Below are 24,273 nucleotides of genomic sequence, written 5' to 3' on the forward strand. Positions count from 1 at the left end.
TTGACTCCTCGCTGAGCCCTAAACTTCACCTCTTTGCTCGAGCGCGCCATGCGAAATGCAGATCTCGGGACTTCATTTACGGCTTGAAAGCTCCACAGAACAAATAAAGACTTAAAAGTTCTACCTTCAAATTTACTTGATACCAATAGGACTCAATGTGGTGCACAGGGAGTGGTGCTAACCCTTTTGCTCCTCTGCGTCAACCTTTTTTAAAACAATGGTAGAACTTATTTTACAACTCACCGTTGCGCCATCATTTCTTTGGATTGCATTTGATCTACTGTACACGAATGACAAAAAAACTAGCTTGAGTTGAGAGCTAAAAAAGACCATCTTAGTGAGACTCCGATTGACTGAAATGAAGTGATTATAGAGATCCATAGATGTGGAAGGGTAGAGCTCTCAATTCCTTCCTAAAATCTGGGCCAGGTTGTTGTTTTATCTTCAGTTCCTGCCAATGTCGTAAGCCAAGAAACTCCAGTTTATGGCATCTATCTTGCTTTCATGAACGTGTATAAGAGGAGTACAGTATTTGGCTTCTGATTACAAAGGCGTACAGAGCTCCCAAAGTAATTGAGGGTCCTGTTTACACCCGCCCCAAAAAAAAGTCTTCCCTCACAGAACCAAATTTGAACCGTAATGTGTCTTTAAAACAGTGTACATATGGAACTCTCGTTTTGGCCATACTGTTACACCCCTACTGTGTTTCAGTACTATTGAAGACAGTAGCAGACTTGTACAGTGTGTTATTTTCAAGAGCTGCAGTCTAATTTCAGATTGTGGCCTTAGTGCCTTCAAGTCAATTGACAGACCAAAAAGAAAAAGAAAAAAAAACAACACACCCAATACATACTAGTATTACAGGTGGTGATTGCTTGTTTATGGCTGCAATTTCATTTCACTCACACGAGAAACGAGGGCTTCAAAGCCACAATGATGTCCATTAATTGCAAGGAGGGAGCAATTGTGAGGCACTTATTCCTTTGAACGGACTTCGATAAATAACCTGCAGGAAGCAGTTACATTTAAAAAATTTAAAAGTACTGCAAAAAAAAAAAAAAAACATTTGTCTGGGCCACTTTTCTCTTGAGCGAGTGTAAAGATGGAGCTTAATCAATAATCTAACACTACCGCCTCCTGAATGGAGAGAGCTTGGTTTTGTTTAGACACTAATCACAGTCGTCCATTCACCAGGGTCCACTGGACAGTATCCAGGTCTATTAAAGAGGGGGGGAAGTAGTGGGGGGAACGCCATTACTAGGCAGCCCCACGGCAGCCTTGCACCTGCTCGGTCCCTTACCTATGTGCTGAATGTTCCGTGCATCTCCGTCTTTAGCGGGGCTAATGGATCGCCCGACTCTACATGCAGGAAATTACCTCAGGTTTAGTGCCTTCCATTCACAGGCATGATTAATTGATCCGGAGACGACGGCGAGAAGTAAAGTGCTGACGCGCTTCGGAAGGAAGGCCGATAGGAAACGCAGCGGGGATCGGAAGAGACGGATGCCGACTTTTATGACTATTAATAAAAGTGAGGAAATATCGGAAAATATTGGAGACTGGCGAGGCCACGCCAGAACCTTGGTAAGCTTTTTTTACGGAGCCATTCCTTGGTTTTCCTGGCTGTGTGCTTCGGGTCGTTGTCATGTTGAAAGACCCAGCCGCGACCAGTCTTTAATGCTCTGACTGAGGGAAAGAGGTTGTTCCCCAAAATCTCACAATACGTGGCCGTGATCATCCTCTCCTTAATACAGTGCAGTCTTCCTCTCCCATGTGCAGAAAAAACACCCCCAAAGCATGATGCTACCACCCCCATGCTTCACAGTAGGGACGGTGTTCTTGGGATGGAACTCAGCATTCGTCTTCCTCCAAACACAATTAGTGAATTATGACCAAAAAAATTCAATTTTTTTCTCTCATCTGACCACAAAACTTTCTCCAATGACTCCTCTATACCATGCAAATGGTTATTGGCAAACTTTAGACTGGTCTTGACGTGTGCTGGTTTAAGCAGGGGAACCTTCCGTGCCATGCATGATTTCAAACCATGACGTCTTAGTGTATTACCAACAGTCACCTTGGAAACGGTGGTCCCAGTTCTTTTCAGTTCATTGACCAAATCCTGTGGTGTAGTCCCGGGCTGATTCCTCACCTTTCTAAGGATCTGTGAGACCTCACGAGGTGAAATCTTGCATGGGGCTCCACTCCAATTGCGATTTGCAGTCACGTTTAGCTTCTTCCATTTTCTAATGATTACTCCAACAATGGACCTTTTTTCACAAAACTGCTTGGCAATTTCTCCGTAGCCCTTTCCACCCGTGTGGAGTTGTACAATTTTGTCTCTGATTTCTCTGGACAGCTCTTTGGTTTTGGCCATGTTACAAGTTTGAGTCTTACTGATTGTATGGGGTGGACAGGTGTCTTTATGCAGTTAACAACCTCACACGGGTGCATCTAATAAATGGAGTGGAGGTGGACTTTTAAAGGCGGACTAACAAGGTCTTTGGGGGTCCGAATTGTCGCTGATAGACAGATGTTCGAATACTTATTTGCAGCTGTATCAGACAAATAAATTGTACATACATACATTGTGATTTCTGCATTTTTCTTTTTACATGATCTCTCTCACAATGGACATGCAGCTACGATGAAAATGTCAGACCCCTCCATGATTGCAAAGTGGGAGAACTTGCAATATAGCAGGGTGTTCAAATACTTATTTTCTTCACTCTATTTAATAACCACAGACGCAAACGTACAGTGTTGTCACATGAATACATCTTTCTTAATGTTGTGTATAGTTATGCATCTCACCAAGCCTTCAAGTCTTGCTCTGCCTTGACCCTCTGCTTCTCCAAGCCTTCATACAGCTCTTCACTGATCCTTTTCTTCAGGGCTTCTTCATCAACTGAGCAAAAAAGAGATACAAAAAGTTAGAGTCATAGTTTGGAGCATCAGCGATAAGGCAGTGTCTATGTTCAGGACATGAGCAAAGACCTTGTATAGTTCAGTACGCCTCAAAAATGAAATGATTCCCAAGACACAGGTACGGACATCTTCGGCCGTCACATCCCTGCAATCTTATCTAGCCATATTCATGTCAGGGACATCACACGCGAATACCTCTTGTGTCCTCGCAGCTCTATCTTGGCAGGTAATTAAGCATGAAACTAAAGATGGCAGCCAGTGACCGGGCCAAAACGTGCTCAGGAGGCACAAGTGCCACGGCGGTGCCCTGCACAAAATGCATGTGTGTGTGAGTGGAGTCACACTGCATTAGTTAGATGGGATAATCCCTATTGTCAGAGGCTATTATTACCTGGTAAAATGTAATAACAGCAGCAGGACAGTCAAAAGACACACTCACACACAAGCACACAAAGACAATTTCCTTCACGATGGAAAATGTTAATATAGGCACGCTTTTCTCGCAATCAAATGAAGGTGTATTGAATAGCAATAATGGAAACACGGCAGGCGGGAATAGAAAATTTTTGTCCTTCAAATGGAATATCTAATCTTAACTTCAGGGCCCAGAATATCAATTAATGACGGAAAAAAAAATCCTGGATATCTTGATTGTCTCTTGCATGTCAACTCTGTGCGACCAAGTCAGGAACTGGAAAATGACATCTCCTCAACCAAACAACAAAAATATCTTGAATTCAATTTTTTTCCTACTCCTCCAATTTCAGCAGTTTTTTGTTGTTTGTTTGCTTGTTCACTACTTCTCTAGGAACTTAATAGTAATTCACATTTTGTGGAATACTTTAGAATGCTGCTAACCAAGTTTTTTTTTTTTTAATATACTGTAATTGTTGCCCCCAAAACGTAAAATCTAATCACATTAGCATTTATCTCTCCCGCCACCTTCATATAAAAATTTCACACACCTTCGCCAGCAAATTTAATACACCCCCGCGCTTAATAATTTAAAGCACCTGCTTAACCACGACGAAGAGTCGACGGTAAACTTTCTCCCACGCCATAAAGCTTCGGCTAACGAGAGCGGAAAATCTGATCCGCTTGATACAATAAAGAGGTGGCGTGGATCAGGTGGAAAAACCAGCGGAAGCATCCGTTATGCCTCAGCCGTCGTGTTTGACAGCGGCAAGAGGCATCATTGATCAATGGCGTTACTCTATCACTCACTCTATCAGGATCAGTCGTGGGCTATTTGTAGGCTAAAAGTTAGAAATATGAGTCTCCTAGCGATGGGAGGACCATAAATAAAATTAAAAATAAAATGTTTCATGAAATTTCACAGTCAAAGTAAAAACTATTACAATCAAATGAAAGAAACTGTAAATTAAAATTGTGCGACAGTTTAAAATAGTGGTTTCCACTAAAAACAGATTTTATGAAAATTACATTAAATTTAATCCCACTCAAGCAGTTTCATGTTAGTTTAGTACTAATAAATATCCAGAATGAGTGAGTTTTTCCCCCCATTCTAAACCTACTAAAACTTCCCCCATCAATTTGGTCCCCAAATGGCCTCTAGCAATCAATTAACAAGGATTGTTTTTTTTTATTATTGGTTAACTCATCCTCTATTACCAATAACGACCAAACACAATATTGTGACATCATTAAAATAATCATCGTGAGTCGACGAATACGCCCTCTAGGGTATTGCCACTTGTTTGGGTGTCTGCCACAACATTCTCTCAGGCCCGTCGCACACATAGCGACGCAGCCGAACCCGATTGAAGTGGACAGCGGCAAAATTATTACCATTGACAAGTCTCGGCCGAACACCAAGCGTCTGAGCACCGAACATCTACCGATGTGCTGGAAAAGAAAAACAGCAACCCTCTTTTGGGTTTTCAGGCTCCACATATAATCTCGTGTACTGTATTGTTTTTGATTGATCCACCAAAACATGGCGGGATTTTCAAGGAAGCATCAGATGGCTACAAAGAAGGGAAACGGGAGCTTCCGGCAACAGAAACTCTCCATGGTTTGCTTCAAGGCACGTTTACAAACGAAACTAGAAATGCATGCACGAATTTGCGATTTCACCGATTTTTGAGGGGAATCTCCCGCTTACTTGCATTTTTTTGTTTTGTTTCTTAACTCGATCCTCTGCTCATTTGCAATTTTGTTTTCAAGGAACCCATCAAGAGAGGTACAATTATTTGCAGAATTTCACCTCCATATTGAAAGAACTGGCATTTCCACTCGGTCTTTAAGTGATCCTATCTCTTTACACTAAAAATATATACCAATTGGCTGAAGAGAAACGTAACATTAAAAGGGCTCTGAGTTCAGGTGAGCTGGAAAATCTCCCCACTTATCATTGTGTATCCTTTCCTGGAGAACAACCTCCCAATAGCTCAAGGGGGTCAGCGAGCTCCAGATGTGATAAAAATAAAAAAATAAAAAATCTTCAGGGGGGGTGACACCGCTTCGGGCCAGACATAACCCTCGTTTCAATCGCAGAGCAACGCACGTTAATGTTGAAAAGATTAAAAACTTATAATCATCTTCGACGTGTCCCCTGTCCTTCATCGTTTCCTTGCCACCGATCACAGAACCCAGTCAAAAAGCTGACGCGGTGGTGTGGAAAAAAAAAAAAAAAGGGAAAAAAGAGTGGGCCATGTATTGCCAGCAGAGATAATAGATGAAGGCAAATTGCATTTCTCATCAGGGCTTTCATTAACCCCGGGACCTGCGTGGAAGGCCTAATCTGAAACATTAACATTTCTTCACGATTCCTCGGTGGAGTCGCCTCGCACCTTTCGACATGCTCAAATCAGAATGAGAGTAAAAATGCTGAAAAGTTTCAGGCCTGAGCATACAGGTGCCATTTAAATTTTGCGCAGCCATCTCTCACCTGACAGCTCAGGCCCTCACAAGCTAACAAGGAGCTACAAAAAGAAGAAAAAGATGATGAAAAAAAAAAAACGCCACACTTCACAAGTTTCGCACGCTCTTCACTTCATTGCAGTGCATTTGAGAATGGCAGAACAGTGCTGGAGCAGGCGAATACTCCAGTGCGGTTTATGTGGGCACATGAATATTTACAGGGCAACAGACGGAGAAGGTGTCGAGAGGTTCTTCACCTCGACGGAGGTGGAATCCGCACACATTCCGATTACATTTTAACTCGCTGAACTGTTTTCGCTGATGTGAAGGAGTTCTTTTTTTAGGCTGTTAAAACTGGGATTGGGTGTTTATCTTAATTCTTATTCTGATCTATGCTTAATTTTTATAATTTAATAAAGTATTATTTATGGCATTAATTCTCAAAGTGGGATTCAAGTACCAGTAGTGCTATGCACTGTATTAAATGTCTGAACTATGCAGAACTTTACAGTGACAAGCAATTTATTTTTACAATACATTTTGTTTAATACAGTTCAGTTGTATTTAACTTCTCGGTAAAATGCCGTTACATTTAATCTTGAAGAACAGTTTTTTTCAAACATTTATTTAGGTAATTAATAGGAAAAAAAATCTGGTAGTTTTTTTAAGCACATATTTAAGCACAGTGTTCACAGCAGGAGTGTCAACAGTCCATAAAGTTACAACAGCTTGGAATAATTTTACAATTATTTTGAAAGGATGAAGCCCTTGCCTTGTTTTTTTTTTTTTTTTTGTTTGTTTTTGGATGAACACTTAGACCTACTATGATTACACGACTGTTTCTTAATGTTGCTTGATGGTGGTACCTGGAGAGCAAAGAATATTTTCATGTTGGACTTAGTGTCAAATGTTTGAGAACTAATGATCTCCGGGGTCAAGGTGTGTGCCTCATTACAGATTATTTTATTTAATTTCTTTTTAAATAGACTGCTCTTCAATCCCTGATAATAAGTCCTTTTTTTTAAACTGTATTATCTATCTTGTGAAAGGGCGCGCTTTAATCCGCTGTAATTTTATTTTGAAAAAATATGTGCAACCCCTGCCCCTTTGAATCTAACCCAAAGATTGTAAACCTATTAAAATTCAATGTTGTGCGGTGAGATGAAAACAGCCTCCTCGCCTCACCAAAGCCGCTCGACGAGTTTCAACAACACAGCCAGCTATTGTCGTATTTATCTTGAAATCTGAAAAGCAATTAGCGCAAACAATGGAGCCATGCTTTAATTGGATAGTGGCCGGCGAAAACAGCAAATGATGCTTTTGTCGGCTACAAGTGACTGAATTGAATTGTCGGATTGTGATTAAAATGCGCTCAACAAACGGACGAGCGGCTCGGATGAAATTTGGTGTCAAAGAAGGGCAAATTTAAAATGGATTGCACGTACAGATTCGTGTTCACCACAGCCTGCTGGCTGATTGTACCAAACTGCAGAGGTGTTGTTTTAATCACTGGAGTCACTGTGGCGTGGCACAAGTTGGCCTTTTTTAATTGGCATGCTGATTGAGCACAGGGCAGGGCGGCGATGCCTGCCCGCCTGCCCACTGCCCGCTCTGCCCGGACGACCATCTGTCTCTGCTCACTGTGCACCCACAGGCCTGTCTGTGTTTTCAAATTTCCTCGTCCCAACTCGTCAGGAGAGCCAGGGGAAAATGGAGTGCGCGACTTTACTTTGAGAGGGAGAAGTTATTAAAGCATTCAGATGACGCCCTGTTCGGATCGTTATCAGTCATATTCTGTCAACGTATGCGGTTCGTGACAGCAAAAATGGCCGCCGTGCTCAGCAGTAATGAGCAACTAATTTATTAACAGAACTACAGATGAGAATTCATCTTTTTATTGGCAATCGGAGGCTGACAATAAATCACAAGAATGAAGACTAATTACGGAGTTGAAGACAAAAAGCGTGAGGTGGCTTAACGTAAACAGCCACACAATAAACATGATTAAAATTCAAAATGTAGCTGCACGTAAAATTAATCCCCGGACACTTCATCCTCGGAGAACCTCTAATTAACTTTGACGAGGAGCAACTCCATCCCCCATATAACTCATAATGAAATGAGTCATTACTGAGAATTATTCTACTTTTATAATGCATCTATTAACTTTTCATTCTGTGCATGACAACAGGGTGCCGCCCCACCTCCGGAAAAAAAACATACAAGGCTTTATCCACATAGTTATTTAAAACACGACACCGATGCAAAAGGGAGAACTATCACATCTACCGTCAGGATCATTTAGCCAAAAAAAAAAAGCCTGAAGAGAGCGCATGAATTCACAGAAAGGCACGATAATGGAAAACTGAAGAAAGTTAAAAAATTGCAGAAAGTGCAACATTAATAGCCTGTTTTCTTTGTAGTAAAATAAAAACAATGAGGTGTAACAATTTGAACAACAGTTTGAATGATTGTGTTTTAGTTGCTTTTTACGCACTTTCACTGATATTCACGTTTGTGTGACACCATTCCAGATGAGTTAAAAAGTTGTCATCATATTAATATTCTTGACAATCGTTCGATCGTGAGCCAGAGACTGAGCTGCACTGTGTTTGGTTACAGTGGAACATGCGGCTCGAGTTCTGGAGACTTTCTACTCAAGCATGAATACAAGTACCAATGTATCCCTCTGTTTTACCTGGACTGGAATGAAACTTACTTCCCGGTGCAGCAGCAGGAGGTGGCGGTGGTGGTGATGCTACTTGACAGGACTCTGTGACAGGAGCGGAAGATCCCGACTCGGCCACTGACTGGGGAGGAGGAGGAGGAGAGGGAGGAGGAGGAGAAGGAGAGGAGGTCATTTGAGCCTGTGGAGAAGGTGGCATGACGGCGGCAGGCTCAGAAACAGGAAGGGAGGAGGGGAGGTTTGAATCAGGAGGGAGGAAAGCTGGAGAGGAGAGGGGTTCACTTAGTGGAGTTACAGAATCCACCACAGCAGGTAAAGGAGCAAGGACAGGGGATTCAGAAGGAGGAGGGGAGGGTGTGGTTACCGGCTCAACAGCAGGAGCCGGTGCCGGCTCATCAGCAGGAGGCGCAACTGCGGGCAAAGAGGTGGAGGGGAGCACCATGTCAATGACGGTGGGCGCTTCTACCTGCTCGGCTTGAGGAGGAGAAGGAAGCGGTGCTACGGTCTCTGTGGCAAACGGAGCAGGTGGAGGAGCAAAGGCGGGGTCGGGGTGAATAGGAGGAGGAGGAACAGGCTTTGGACGAGAGGCCATAGAAGGTTCTCGCATTCGGTTGATGACGTTCTCCGAGAGCTGCAAAGGAATGTTCAAAATAATTATCGGTTTCTAACGAGGAAAAGTCATCAGTCATCCTTAGTACGGAAGCACAGCGCTGACATGAATGGGATTATGCCTTTGTGACCCATTCTTGCCAACACCTGAAGTCTTATCTGATGGGCTTAAAGCCGCGCTGTCTAAATTTAACTGCGCACATGCTCACATTTGAAGCCTGTTTTCAGTTAGCAACTCTGGTTAGGTGACTGTCGTAGTTGATGAAAAAGTACTCATTGCTGTGAAATGACCTCATATGAACAGATATTTCTCTATTAACAGGTGTCGACATTACGTAATGATGCTAAGATCCATTCATTTATTCATTCAAGTGGTGGTGACGAACATGAGGTCTGTGACGTCAACGTCAACGCTCCAATGACATTTACATGAGAATAACAGAACAGCTAACAATGACAATATCATTCATGCATCTTTTTGTCACCAATTGTTGATATAGTGCAACAGTTTGGGATGCTAATGTGCTGTGAAACTCACCCTGATGCCCTTCACCACTGTTACATTCTCATTCTCGTCAGACTCAAATGACACTCGGCGGGTACTGTTATTGGCCCCCATTGTCACACCGCAGTTCCGAAATGAATTTAAATATCTACATGTATTTATAAACGCGAATGTGGAGTCTGAGCAGTTGCACGAGCTTTCAGAGCTGTCAGCGGTCCACACAGTGCTGTTCCGGCTTCTACAGGGTGACATGGCCAAGAAACGCGGATGGGATTGGACTGTTGATTTCGGGTCTTAGCATTGTTAATTTCTATTGGTTAGTATTTTTTCAAGCGCTCGAACTACAGTACAGTCATATTATTACTATAGTATTATAGATATATATATGTAGAGAGAGAGAGAGAGATAGATAGATAGATAGATAGATAGATAGATAGATAGATAGATAGATAGATAGATAGATAGATAGATAGATAGATAGATAGATAGATAGATAGATAGATAGATAGATAGATAGATAGATAGATAGATAGATAGATAGATGAAATATTTAATTCAATTATCTTTTTCTTTCAGTTTGTCCTTTTAGGGGGTCACCACAGCGTGTCATCTTCTTCCATCTAAGCCTATCTCGTGCATCTTCCTCTCAAACCCTGACTGTCCTCATGTCCTCCCTCACAACATCCATCCACCTTTTCTTTGGTCTTCCTCTCGTTCTTTTGCCTGGCAGCTCCATCCTCAGCACCCTTCGACCAATATACTCACTCTCTCGCCTCCGGACATGTCCAAACCATCAAAGTCTGCTCTCTCGAACCTTGTCTCAAAAACATCCAATTTTGGCTGTCCCTCTAATGAGCTCATTTATATCCTCATCCTAGCGACCACCAGACACCTTCCGCCAACTGTTCCACCCCGCTTGGACCCATTTCTTCACTTCCTGACCACACGCTCCACTGCTCTATATTGTTGACCCCAAGTATTTGAAGTTGTCCACCCTTACTATCTCTTCTCCCAGCATCTTCACTCTTCCCCCTCCGCCACTATCATTCACACACATATATTCTGTTTTACTTCGGCTAATCTTTATTCCTCTCCTTTCCGGTGCGTACCTCCATCTTTCTAATTGTTCCTCCGCCTGCTCCCTGGTTTCACTGCAGATCACAATATCATCTGCCAGCCAAAACATCATGGTCCAAGGGGAATCCAGTCTAACCTCATCTGTCAGCCTATTCATTACTACCGCAAACAGGAAGGGGCTCAGCGCGGAACCCTGATGCAGTCCCACCTCTACCTTAAATTCTTCTGACACACCAACAGCACATGTCACTGCTGTTCCGGCACACCAGACTTGCGCATGCAGTACCACAGTTCCTCTCTTGGTACTCTGTCATCGGCTTTCTCTAGGTCTACAAAGATATAATGCAGTTCCCTCTGACCTTCTCTGTACTTTTCCACGAGCATCCTCAAGGCAAATATTGCAACTGTGGTACTCTTTCTAGGCATGAAACCATACTGTTGCTCGCAGATACTGACTTCTGTCCTGAGTCTAGCCTCCACTACTCTTTCCCATAACTTCATTGTGTTTCTGTAGTTTCCACAGTTCTGAACATCGCCTTTGTTCTTAAAAATGGGGACTAGCATACTTTTCCTCCATTCTTCTGGCACCGTCTCTCCCGCAAGTATTCTCTGGAATAAGTTGGTCAAAAACCACCAAATTGCTTACATACCTCCACTGGTATGTCACTGGGACCTAACCCTTACAAATCAAAGCCACTTCCCAGTCATTCACGCTTGCCTCTTCTACTCTACCTTCTCTCCCATTTTCTTCATTCATTAACTTCCCAAAGTACTCTTTCCATCTCCTTAGTACTCTACTGACACCAGTCAACATATTTCCATCACTATCCTTAATCACCTTTACTTACTGCACATCCTTCCCATCTCTGTCCCTCTGTCTGGGCAACCCGTAGAGCTCCTTTTCTCCTTCTTTCGTATCCAACCTGGAGTACATGTCGTCATACGCCTCTTGTTTAGCCTTCGCCACGTCTAACTTTGCCCTACGACCCATCTCAATGCATTCTCCACGCCTCTCCTCAGTTCTCTCCGTGTCCCACTTCTTCTTCGCTAATCTCGTACCTTGGATGACTTCTTGTATTTTGGGGTTCCACCACCAAGTCTCCTTCTCCCCTTTCCTACCAGAAGGCACCCCAAGTACTCTCCTGCCTGCCTCTCTGAAAACCTTGCCAGTCGTATTCCAGTCTTCTGGGAGCTCTTCCTGTCCATCTAGAGCCTGTCTCACCTTCTTTCTGGAAGGGCACACAACATTCTTCCTTTCTCAACTTCCACAACCTGATTCTCTGCTCTACCTTTGTCTTCTTAATCTTCCTACCCACTACCAGAGTCATCCTGCACACCACCATCCTACGCTGTCGGGCTACACTCTCCCCCACCACAACCTTACAGTGGGTAACCTCCTTCAGATTACACCGTCTCCACAAGATAATATTCAAATGATCTTAATCACTATATATTGGAGTATATTGCCAGTTTATTTTCAGAGGGTTGACTTACCATATAGTTCTTGGGGTGATACATTTTTTTGAGCTGATAACGAGAGATAATGAAAAATAGAAATACATATTGCTGACAAATGTGAGGTAGTTATGGAACAGTGCTGCAGACAGAAGGTGAGGAGGAGGAGGAAGCAGGCAAAGCCTTGCCACAGATGACCTCCTGTAATTCACATTCAACGCAACATATTGCTTGTGGCTTTGGAACCTTGCCCAGATTGTTGTCAGCCTCACTTTCCACAAAGGAGCAGATATTTGGGCACGTTTCACTGGTTTACTTCTTTGCCTTTGTCTTCCAGCACCAGGGGGAAAAAAAAAATCTATATTAGAAGATAGATAAAAGCTTGTACTCTTGCTTTTAAAACAATCAAATATATATATATATATATATATATATTATATATATATATATTAATGTAAGTATTGGAGGCATTTTTACAATTCAATCAAGTTAGATACAATAATTCCAGCTCCAAAATGAAAAATTACATCTTTTGTTTGTCCGAGAAAGTGAGGCTGCCTGGCAATATGTCAAAGTAAACCATAAAATCAGATTTTCCTTGAGTACAGAGGCTATCATTAGTGACGACAGCTCATAAGTCTTGTCCTCGAAACTTGATATATTATAAACAAAGAGTTGTTTCTTTACATTTTGATGCAACACACACCCACAAATTCGATCAACAAGACATTTTCAAGTATTAAGCCCGTTGGATACAGATTATTTTTACTTTTAATTCCACTATGTATGGAATATACTTTATTGGGATTTTATACTGAAGTGACTGCTTGTACTGCCAAAATGTACACTTTTAGATTTTTTTTTTAAACGGTCCGGGGCACGTTTGCATCATTAAATCAGTAAAAGGTGGCAGCACATGATACTTCATATGTCATCCTTTGCTCTTTTGACATTCCATCTAAAAAAGGGTTATTCACCCCCCCCCATGTTACTTCCCCCTGTATCATTCGTCTTTGCTGTACGAATACAAGTTCATCTGTATCGTACGTACCGATCTTCTGTTTGTCTGTTATTAGAGAGAAATTGGGTCTCGTGCATGGCAGTCGAAGCGCATTCCCTTGGGAGGGGGAAGACCCTCATCTCTGAATCTATTATGATCACAGATTACATAATGAATAACTGGCGTATCCACTGATGCCCCAGAGCACTCTTTGACAAGCCTGAAGCTGCATTGAATGTCTAACCCATATGGTAATAACATGACTGAAATACAAGCTAATAAATATTAGTGCCTATAAATTACAAAGGTTACCTGTCCATCTATTTGATATTTGCATCATAGAAACAAACATTGTTCCAGGCAACAATGCACATGATTTGTGTCCAAACCCGCGCGGAGCTCAACTGCATGACCTCGGCCCGCTGTTAATGGGGACGAGAAGGCCGGGAGATTAGTTGGACTGATGGACAGAAGGCTTCAGCGATAAGAACTTCAAAATTAAACCTCTACGAGAAGAACTTGACTCCCTTCTTTTTCAAAAGGAAAATCTTGGCGTCTTCTCTTTTTTTCTTCCTGAGGTAGGTGAGAACAGACATAAAGATGGGCGACAATGTTATCTCGTCATTCCACCGGCACATCAATCACAGTCTAGACTAGTAAGAATCGACCACCTCCACCTCCACAATCAATGTCCTCTACCATTGTCACCGGTACAGCAAAGATTGTCAGAGATAAAACCAAGCAAAGTGCTGCCAAATATACCACTATGGATGCTCTAAATGAAAGTGGCTATTAACTAACTGACAAACACTGCTGGCTTTCCTTCCTTTTTTTTTTTTTTTTTTTTAGTCTCAAGAGATATGGATCAATTGCTTCAATGAAGGTTTCTTACTGCGATCTTTAGATTCCAGTAAAAAAATCAATATTGCATTATAACATGTCTGGCTTTAACGAGGCTCAGCCAACCAAAACATTTTCTTATCAGTTACAAAATAAACTGAAATGTAATGTATGTTATTTGTACTTTTTTATGAAAAAGTATTTTTTAATTTGTTTTGTGTTTTTTTTGTTTTGTTTTGTTTTTGTAAAAAAAAATCCAGCGAAGGAAACTGAAAGTGGTATTTGAACTACATCTCCCAGAGTTCCGTGGTGTACGCAGACGGTTCCGGCTTCCGGTTTGGGTGCCGCTGCAGCTGGAAAAAATGGCTGCTGACACTGGACGTTACAGGGGAGCTATCAACAAAAACAAAGACCCCTCTGGTCTTCTCATCTCTGTAATAAGGTATTGTTTGACATATTTTTGTTTTATCAAGTGAAAATTCGAGGTATTTTGGGGTAATTCGCGTTGACGGAAGATCCTCTATCTTTAGGCTCAAGCTCTCTTTGCGTTGTCTTCCTGTCCTCATTATTTCTAGTTTTAATTCGCATGTAAAACGCTGATATTGACAACATGTATTTTCTGTGGAGTAGAGCATATCTCTGTGTTCCCTGCACAATGAATATATGCATATAATAATGTTTTTGGTCAAGTCACATGTTAAATCCCAGTTGAAGTGTTAAATCTCTCATTGTCACTCTGTTGTACTGCAAAGTTTGCGTTTGCCGCCCGTCACAATAAAGGAGTAAACTATTAACATGAGGATCATCAAGTCACATGGTGTAGAACAGAATGTTAAACCCGTCCAACCATCCGCCCATCTAGGACTCTGTCCCGCAGCGATGATGTCCAGGACAGGGAGACAGAAAAGGGACGTCTCGAGGATGCCTTCGAGACGTGCGATCGCGACGTGGACGAGCTCATAGTGCAGCACTTCGCCGAGCTCACCACCGCCATCCGGACGTACCAGAGCATCACCGAACGGATCACCACCTCCCGCAATAAAATCAAACAGGTAGGACATACATAGAATCTCATGTTGACCACCATGACGCTGCTGACTTTGGTCTTGCGCGTACAGGTGAAGGAGAACCTTCTGTCCTGCAAGATGCTGCTCCACTGCAAGCGTGACGAACTGAGGAAGCTGTGGATCGAGGGAATCGAGCACAAGCATGTCCTGCAGCTCCTGGATGAGATTGAGAGCATCAAGCAGGTGCCGCAACGCTTGGAGGTCTACATGGCCAGTAAGCACTACCTCCACGCCACGGACATGCTGGTGAGTCGGCATCTTTATGGAAAATTCCATGGGAATAGTCAATTTACATACCTCTGCGCCTGTGTTTAGTCACTAACAGTCACTCAAAAATCATAGAAGAAGAAGAAAAAAAGTCTGCATAGTTTTGTCACACACTGCTCTGCATAAATCCATGTTAATCACTTTCTTGAATCTGAAAAAAATAGCACATCTTAGAATGACATATTTATGTAACTACGCATTGGCTGCTCGTTCAGATGCAAACAAGTTTTTTTTTTTTAACCGACTAATGGTTTTTGGAGCTTTTTTTTTTTTTTAAATTTACACCTTGAGGATTTATTCCCTGCATCCTCTCATGCAACTAAAGGAACAATTTGTAGCCTTTAAGAAGATTGTGCTGGTCAGGTGTGCCCGCCTTTGTTTGATGCCCATTTCGACAGCAGGCTGTGGTGTCTCCCTCCCCTCTGTTGCGCTCTCACATCCTTCCCTCCGACTTTGGAAATAATTAGTCTGCCCGAATGGTGTTATCTACACGAGGGGGGATGAAAAAAAAAAAAGAAGTGGAATGGCGGCAGGCACAAAAGAAACGTGAAAATCCTCTTCAACGCAGGCGGAACGAAGCGGAACTTCCTTACAACCTACGCTCGCTCGGCCGTTTTGACGCGTTTTGAAAAGGAGTTCAAAGTCAGTCCGACTTTGATTCCATTGATCTGGGTTTTTTAAAAAGGCTCGGCTGAAAGGTAAAAAGCGTACTTTTTGAAGACCTCCAAACCCAAATATTCATGAGTCACAGATATAATTTTCTTCCTTGGTCTATCCTCGAAAGAGTTGGATTAGCTGCAAATAAAATTGTGTGTGTGTTCGAGTGCGGCTTATCTCCAGTGGTTGACAATTAGAATTCAGGCTGTGTTCTCTCTGCTACTGAACGGCAGTTCTAAGCCCCGTGGTGTCGGATGAAAAAGCTCTCCTCTTTGTCTTACTTTTTTTTTTTTTTTTTTAATCCTTGAATTTCACATGTGTAAACTTTTTTTTTTTAAAGTCAAAGCTCTCCTATTGCCACTGTATTGTACCATCTCCGATAATCATACTGAGATAAACGTGTTCAAAGAAAAGCATTGCAGGTGCTCCCACATGTATCCCACAATTGTATAGATCGTCGCTATTGGATGAAAGACATTTCTACTTTTTCCACAAAGTGATACTATTGGTCTGTCCCCACGTGGTCTCTCTCTCGCCCTCTCTCTTTTCTCAACTTTCTCACAGGTGCTGTAAAACTGCCGACTGCAGTTTATCATGTAAAAAAAAAAAAAATGGCCATTTTATTATGATCAGGATTAAACTAATCTTCTTTTCCTTTTGGCTTGTCCCGTTAGGGGTCACCACGGCGTGTCATCTTAGATGAACGCATATTTGTTTTGCACAGTTTTACGCCGGATGCCCCTCCTGACGCAACCCGTCTGCATTTAGCTGGGGAGAGAAACTTACAGCACCTGGTATTCCCAAGCGGTCTCCCATCCAAGTACTAACCAGGGCCAAACCCGCTGAGCTTCCGAGATCTGACGAGATCGGGCGTTCTCAGGGTAGCGTGGCCGAAAGCCAAGATTACACTAATAACAAACATTACATTGATGATGTTGTTTTGCAATTAGTTTATAACTAATTCCCTGACAACAAACAACAGGATTCTAGGAAACTTACACCTATGTCCAGTAGCCAAGTATTTATTTTAGAGTTACACCAGCTGGGATTTTTGTTCAAAAGTTATTGATTCAAATAGGACTGAATTGTTTTGGATCCCCTCGTTCTAAGTAAACAAAAATCATCTTTGAATCGTGTCGGCAACCAGGATCAACGATGCCAATCAATCTGTTGTTTAAAGAAATGGAGGCACCCCTAATTTTCATGTGTAGCTGCTCCGCGCAGTGGAGAAAGTCCTTTCCTGGAATTTTATTCTGTGTGTCCACGTCCCACTCAGGTGTCTGCCGTGGAGTCTCTGGAGGGCCCCCTGCTGCAGGTGGAGGGCTTGAGCGACCTGCGCCTGGAGCTCCACAGCAAGAAGCTCAACATCCACCTGGTGCTCATCGACGAGCTCCACCGTCACCTTTACATCAAGTCCACCAGTCGCCTGGGACACAAGAACAAGGACAAGAACGTGCCGCGCTTTCCAGGGTGATACAGTCGTCGAAAATGCATTTTTAGTCGTTCTGTTTTTTTCTTTAATCATTTTGTGCAGTTCAGACGGTTCACATATCCATGAGTATACCAGAAAATGTTTCTCCAATTATTATCTTATTTGTCTGATCTGAGGTGTTAAAACTCTTTTTGTGTGTGCGTGTGTGTGTGCCCATTGTGTCAAAAAGTAGCCTTCAAACTGCTGCCTTCATTATAAGTTCAAGCGAATGCCAGTTGCCAATTATTTGCTGTAAGACACCAGGCCAATTACAGAGTTTTTCTATATATTTTCCATGGAACGTCCTCTCACTCCAATGGCTCAATTTTCACAGAGAAACCGCACAGATGTGCAATCATTCCGAGCAACTAAACTAGCACTACAATTCCATACGCGGTGGGAAAACATCTTAGGGCTAATGCAGCGGTGCGACTTTGTTTTGTTTACGCTTTTGTGTTCAGGCAGCGCGCGTGTGGGTGCAGTAATTATGGTGGCGGTGGGTCAGCGAGGTACAGTGATTTATTACGCAGGGTCAGCTGGTGACAGGTGCCGGCCTCCCCTAACAACAAACCCACCCTTCGTACACCCCGCTCACTTAGCATGCCAACATTGTGTTTATGCCGGCTGGACTTTAAAGGGCCTAAATTGATCCCACCTCCAGCTTTTGGTCTGATAAATTGCTCATTGGGAGGCAGTCGCCGGTCCCCACGCAGATGCAAGGCGACGGGGTTAAACAGTAGATTGATACTGTTAGCAGAAGGCGGCCGGGTGGCTTTCTTTTTACCGCTAATGCGCCACTTCCTGTGTGAGACTGATTTGTGTTTTTGTGCTCTTCAGCTCTGCGGGCAAGGACGCGTGTCCCATGCCGGCGCTGGACGTCAGCGGTCTTTCCACCCCGCGTAAACTACTGGATTCGTCAAAATTCAGCACACCCGGATCGAGCAGCGGTAGAGAATATGCATTCAAGCAGACACCACACGCATTATAAAGTGTGATATGTTAAGTGCAGTTTGTGACGAGGCCCATGTTAATGATAATGGCCTCATTAGAAACACCATTTGCATGCCATTATGGGTTTGCGTTGCCAACTCGAGTTCTGTTATACACACATGCAAAGCATAGGAAGTTTGCCTCATTTCACACTCGGCATTTGTCACAACACCCTCAGCCGCCATCGTAGTGTAGGTTTCCCTCACCGACATTATAATCTTCTTGTCCGCCTTTATCTGCGTCGTTTGTCATCTGCCGTCGCTGTCGTCGCAGCAGGCGGTAGCTGCGGCGGCGGCCGTGGTGGCGGCATCGGCGTGAGGGGAGCATTTGTTACGCTCAAACTGGCAACGGGCGCTGTTAATGCACAGGAGCAAAAATGAGAATTTAATGAAAAAGAGAGAGAGAGCAATAAGTTTGTGTCATGTAGGCTTTGCTTTTTATGATTTTCATCATTCATTTTAGTAACAACATTTTGTGCACCTTGATTATAGTTCTGCTGAATCTCCTGCATGCTGATTTGCATAATGAATTTCTTGTTTAATTTGACACTTGACGGGTGGGCAGGCACTCCAGAGACCCAACTATTGTATCCAAGCCTTTCAAAATCTTTCTAGCTGTGCCAGGTTCACACTTTTTCATGTTTGTGCAGCGCATGAGCTCACGTGTGCACTATTGGCCGCTAATAGATAATACATTTTCATTTGGTGCAGCCGCCCCATAGGCCCGAGTGGTAAACACTAAACCGCAGATTTGTCCAAATTATTCAAAGAAGCGGGCAATTAGCAGGCCTGTAAAGTGCTTGTACTCTGGCGCGCTAGCAGCTGTGGTCCGCGACGCGGCAGCCCGCCTGTGTCAGTGGCTTAAGCGTGCCATTTTGCCTAATAGCATTAGAGCACCTCATTTGTAGCTAGAAATTGTCATAATTATTACACAAACTACGTCGGGAACAGGGAGAAGAGGCGAAGGCGACCCAAAGTCCATTAACTTGCCATAAACATTAACTCCCCTAACGTGCTCTGACGGGGAATTGGGACGCCTCTTCTCGTGAAAATTGGAGACTCGCTTGCTCGTAATTGAGCCACTAATTTGGTTAAGTCATATTATGTTTTTATGTATTGGCTTTGGTGCGTTGCTTTATTAAGAGGCTCCCCCTGTGTTTTGTCGAGTCTCTTATTGTAGCACGCCTTTATAAAAGTACCTCGAGATCACCTTTCTCGTGATTGAACATATTGAATATGAACGCTAATACATCTGGGAGGCTCGTATCTTTTATACATCAGTTATAGAGGTGCAAATAAAGAAAGATGAAAAGCAGCACAGGGAGCTTTTCTCTCTTCTTTTGTTTTTTCTGTGTAAAAATAATCATGTGTTAATCCACGCGCATGTTTCCGCTCTAGTGCGTGAGCTTCAACAAGACGTGCGAGAGTCAAACCTATTAGACCTCCCGGAGGTGGACCCGGAGGAGAACAGCGCAGAGTTCATGGGCATCCTCATAAAGGTACACGCAAGGAACATGACAGGAATGCCGTATTTAATTGCTGTTTGAAACACCCCCTGCCCCTGCCTTTTTTTTCCGCTCCTCAGGCTCTGGCCAAGTTGAAGAAGATCCCAGAGACCATCAAAGCCATCATGGAGCGGCTGGAGCCAGAACTCAAGCAGATAGTCAAGAGGTCTACCACGCAGATCGCGGACCATGCTTACCAGAGAGGAGAGAACCTGGCTCAGGAGAGTCAACCAAGGTACGACTGGCTTTCTTTGAAAAATCGTGAGGTACGCTCCCTCGCCAGTAGTTTTTCCGTTGCACTGCGTCGATATGCGCCGCACATTCGCTTGGTGTGAGAGTCGCCAACTGTAATTTTCAGTCGTGTTCAGCCATGTCACTCGGTGCACATCGACTTTAAAACTGAAGTGACACGTTAATCCTGACAAATGCTTTTGCTGTACCAAAAAGCTCAAGAGAAACATGATTTGGGAATGAATATTGCACTTCTTGCTTCCCAAACAGTGGATGGAAATGGTTGGATTGGTAAATGTTTATCATTAATGGCGTAGCGATGACATTTTTTACGATTATGATTTGCTGTTTCTTGTCATACTTTGGCCTCACTGCAGCACGATGAATTTTCTGTCCACTATTTCCGAACCTGTCAAATGGGCAAGCAAACTAAAATGTCCTACCCGGCATGAAGCTTGAAAACGGCTTGTTTAAACTTTGACAAGTCACAGTTCAACATGCCCCATCCAATTTCCCACCTGCAGCAACGGACAACATCTTAAAAGCGCTCACATCTCTCCTCCCTTTGTGCCACCGCGGGTCTCAGTTCAGTGATCCCGGACCGCTAAAGAGCAGCGTCTCCCCCTCCTGTCAGCGGTTGTCTCCGGCCGCCTCCCCTTGTTTTGTGTTCAATCTTATCTGACCTCGCTACTCTGCTTTCGGCCGCAATGTTGCTCCGCTCCCGTCGCGCAAGCGTGTGAGTTTTTAACATCGCATTTCCACGTCTGCCGCTATTTTGTCCGCATTGGGTGCAAACGCATCCAGTAACTCCACACTCTCACTTGCATTTAAAGTCAAGGCGGGTTGCCATGGAAACTCCCTCAAATGTACCTCTCGTTGTGGGGAATTGTGGTGTTGTTATTTCACACAGTATTTTATAGCTATTACTAAGATATGCCATTCAGATTCCAAGGTTTAAGCCAAAACAAACAATTGGGCCACTGAGTGTGTTTTTAATAATCACATGAAATCTTTAATTTGCTGATGCAATGAGGCATAACACTATAGCAGAAAAATTGTCCACTTCACACATAATAGTGTGATTTTCTTTTTTTTTGTTAATTCGGACCCAAGAGCAAAACTTCTTTTACAATCACTGCTTCTTCTTTTTTCACTGAGTGAATCAACAGTAGTTGCCAAAACGCAAGGTAAATAAAATATTAATTTTATGTCGTATACAAGGATACCAGGAGGAAGATTAATAGATGAATGAATCCTATTTTTAGGGCTTCTCAGCATGCTCCAAAACTCACCAGTTTTTGCGAGCATGCATGTTTTAGATGTAAACAGTTCCTCAAAACTCACTCGGTAGATTCCCCTCACCCCCTGGCCAATCCCCTGGAAAATGAGGGGAAAAAAATAGCCCCCAACACCAGTTTCTCCACAAACGTGGGTGGACATAACATGGCGCTTGTGTAAGTCTCAAGGAACCATTCCGGAAAAATCAAAAAGAAAAGTTATCCATGTTGGTTCCAAGCAACCAATTTGGGTGAATTCCAGGGCTTGTATGAGCCTAATTCAGCCAAATGACCTCCGGGTAAACCAGTTTGATGATCATTTTTCGGATTGGCTATAAAAAAAAGGGGGTGCAAAACCCTGCTTGTCAGTGCTTGCAGCTTTAATTCTCATTGGCATCCATATTGATGCCCGTAGTTTGAGCCGTTTCACTGCAAGAAGTATGATTGGTCTGCAAAAAGAAAACAACAAATCAAGTTGACCCATGAAACTTTTTCTTATTTTACATTCTATGGCTGGCCTGATGCCTCATTAGCATTAGCACTGTTTTGCTCAGTAAAATACGACTCTTATAAAGTTTGGTTGACGTCATCCATGTTCCCCTCGGCTTCCTCTTTAAAAGCCTTGACCTTGCACGCAAAGCGAGGATAGCAACATCTTTTTGAAGGCTGGAGCGCTCATGGCTACTTTCTGTTCACGAGTAGAAGGTCACGTTAACAACTAATAACAGCACTTTTAACCCTTACATATTGTTTGAGTCAAATTGGACCCGTTTTGACATTTGACTGCAATTAAAAAAACGGCTTAATGTCATTCTTTTGTCCATGAATTTCATGTTTTTTGCCATTGTTGCAGAATATCTAAATAAAGGGGAATATTTAAAAATGTGAATCTTGCCTTTCTGTGTTTCTTCTGCGAAAGTCGTAGCAGTGCTCAAACGCGAGCTTGAAGCATTCACGACAACTTTCTCGTTTTTTCCACCACATTTGCACAGGTTCCCCCAGAAACATGCGTCTGATGTTCTTGGAAAGGCCCCGGGGGAATCTCGTAAAATAGCATAAGAATGATTAGACCCACTAAAATTAAGGAACTGAAGTCATACGGAGGTCAGAAGATGCCTCGACGCAGGCACGATATCCATTCAATAATGCCAAGACAGGCTATTAACATCTTGAAAAGATCTGTAGTTCATAAATGGGTGTAGTCAGTTATTATAAGCATATACTTCTGACCCTGCGTGCATGGAAAATGAACAGTATGTAAGGGTTCAGCAGATAAATCCATACAGAATGGTAGATGTGTGTGTGAATGGGTCAAACCGGGGCTGGATAATGACTCCATACATCACATCGCTTGCCTTGTTTTAATGACTCATGGAGCTGCTTTCCTCTGCACTCTGCGCACCTCCGCAGGCTTCTGCTGGAGCTGCTGGAGCTCCTCTTTGACAAGTTTAAGGCGGTGGCGCAGGCGCACAGCGTCGTGCTGGCCCACCTGCAGCGCATCGCCGTGCAGTGCCCGGGCAGCGCCCACGAGGAGGGCATCAAGCTGTACGAGCAGGCCGACGTCTCTGCCAAGATCCAGACTGTGCTGCAGGTCAGACTCGACTCGAGAATATTAAAAAGTGTGCAGTGAGGATGCAATATTAAACATTAATGGCAGAGCACTACACCTTTATGAATGTGCCATTAGGTTCTTAAAGTCATTGCATTATACTAAAACTAAAATATTCAAGATGAAATTTTCTCGTTCTGGTTCATGGACGTCACTTTTATCTATGAGCTCTTATTGTGTCTTTTTTTCCCCCTTTTTATAATAATGCTCGACTTCTCTCACATTGCCTGAGGCTTAAATCTTTTTTGTCCACACTGCCGCTGAGATGCATTAATTCACCTTTTGATGAGCACAAGATGAATTGGTTGGAGGGGCAGAGCAGCGGGTGACACTGACACGATGGATGCCTTTCAAATTATGAGCAAGTGGAGCCAAAAAAAAGAATGATATATAATATATATCCATCCATCCAATTTATTTGCCGCTTATCCTCACAAGGTTTGCGGGTAGCGCTGCAACCTCTCCCAGCTGTCATCGGGCAGAAGGCAGGGTACACACAGAACTGCTTGCCAGCCAATCGCAGGGCACATCGAGGCAAGCAGCCACACTCACAATCACACCTAGGGGCAATTAAGAGTTTTGTTTTTGTTTTTTAAATTGGTGGGTATTTATGAGGTACGAGTGGGTTGATCTGTGCTAAGTCTCGAAGGGGAATCATAGCTTTTTAAAATCTTCAATGCGATACCTTTTGGATAGTTGTTGTTCACATATAGTGAAATCTTTCCCCACTGGGGACAATAAGAACACAGCATTGTTTTTCTGCATAAAATGTCACATGAGTGCAGTTCTCATTCGGAGATGCATAAGCCTTTGTCAATTTCTCTGCATTTCTTGTTTGCATTGTCGCAGGAGTATCTCAATTTCCCAACACCTCGCACGCACCTTTGTAATTTCCTCTTTAATCTCTTGACTGCCGAGGTTCACCTAACAGAGCAGAGAGAATTAAAATTCCTTCTGCTTTTTTAAATGCCTCTGTGGAATTTTATTGGACACCGAGACCAATCTTATCGCACAACATATTGGGGATTAGCTGTAAAGAATTTGCTCCGAGGTTCATCGTCTGTTCATCTCTGCTTGCAGTTTTAATTCAATTTACTTTCAGGCCTTTTCTACTCTTTTGCCGCTCCTCAAAGTTGTCTCCGTTTTTGGAGATCACGCCGCAGCATCAAGGCAGAGGTTCTTATGTGTGGACTCCACTTTGGTTAAGTCCTCTCTTT

At 43.1% G+C, this 24,273-nt stretch overlaps 2 protein-coding genes and 1 pseudogene across 4 annotated transcripts in view; 1 reads left to right on the top strand and 2 right to left on the bottom strand.

The window, feature by feature from the left end:
• chchd3a (coiled-coil-helix-coiled-coil-helix domain containing 3a) overlaps nt 1-9,871 on the bottom strand; it is a 41,979-nt gene extending 32,108 nt beyond the window's left edge. For 2 of the 3 annotated variants that reach the window (XM_061807803.1, XM_061807802.1), the window contains exons 1-4: nt 9,645-9,871; nt 8,862-9,128; nt 8,531-8,621; nt 2,815-2,908 (exon numbers count right to left, since the gene is read on the bottom strand). In XM_061807803.1, the coding sequence (XP_061663787.1) occupies nt 2,815-2,908; nt 8,531-8,621; nt 8,862-9,128; nt 9,645-9,863 (671 nt within the window). In that variant the 5' untranslated portion in view covers nt 9,864-9,871. The remainder of the gene's footprint in view (nt 1-2,814; nt 2,909-8,530; nt 8,622-8,861; nt 9,129-9,644) is intronic. The other variant, XM_061807804.1, reaches the window with a different exon arrangement.
• Nucleotides 9,872-14,293: 4,422 nt separating this feature from the next.
• Nucleotides 14,294-24,273, top strand: part of exoc4 (exocyst complex component 4) — a 60,620-nt gene continuing 50,640 nt past the window's right edge. The window contains exons 1-8 of the mRNA XM_061807332.1: nt 14,294-14,425; nt 14,846-15,035; nt 15,102-15,296; nt 17,251-17,444; nt 18,283-18,392; nt 19,833-19,933; nt 20,020-20,174; nt 22,858-23,038. Of these exons, the coding sequence (XP_061663316.1) occupies nt 14,346-14,425; nt 14,846-15,035; nt 15,102-15,296; nt 17,251-17,444; nt 18,283-18,392; nt 19,833-19,933; nt 20,020-20,174; nt 22,858-23,038 (1,206 nt within the window). The 5' untranslated portion in view covers nt 14,294-14,345. The remainder of the gene's footprint in view (nt 14,426-14,845; nt 15,036-15,101; nt 15,297-17,250; nt 17,445-18,282; nt 18,393-19,832; nt 19,934-20,019; nt 20,175-22,857; nt 23,039-24,273) is intronic.
• Nucleotides 16,754-16,872, bottom strand: LOC133494021 (5S ribosomal RNA; annotated as a pseudogene).

This window comes from Syngnathoides biaculeatus, chromosome 20, assembly GCF_019802595.1.
Source record: "Syngnathoides biaculeatus isolate LvHL_M chromosome 20, ASM1980259v1, whole genome shotgun sequence".
NCBI lineage: Eukaryota > Metazoa > Chordata > Actinopteri > Syngnathiformes > Syngnathidae > Syngnathoides > Syngnathoides biaculeatus.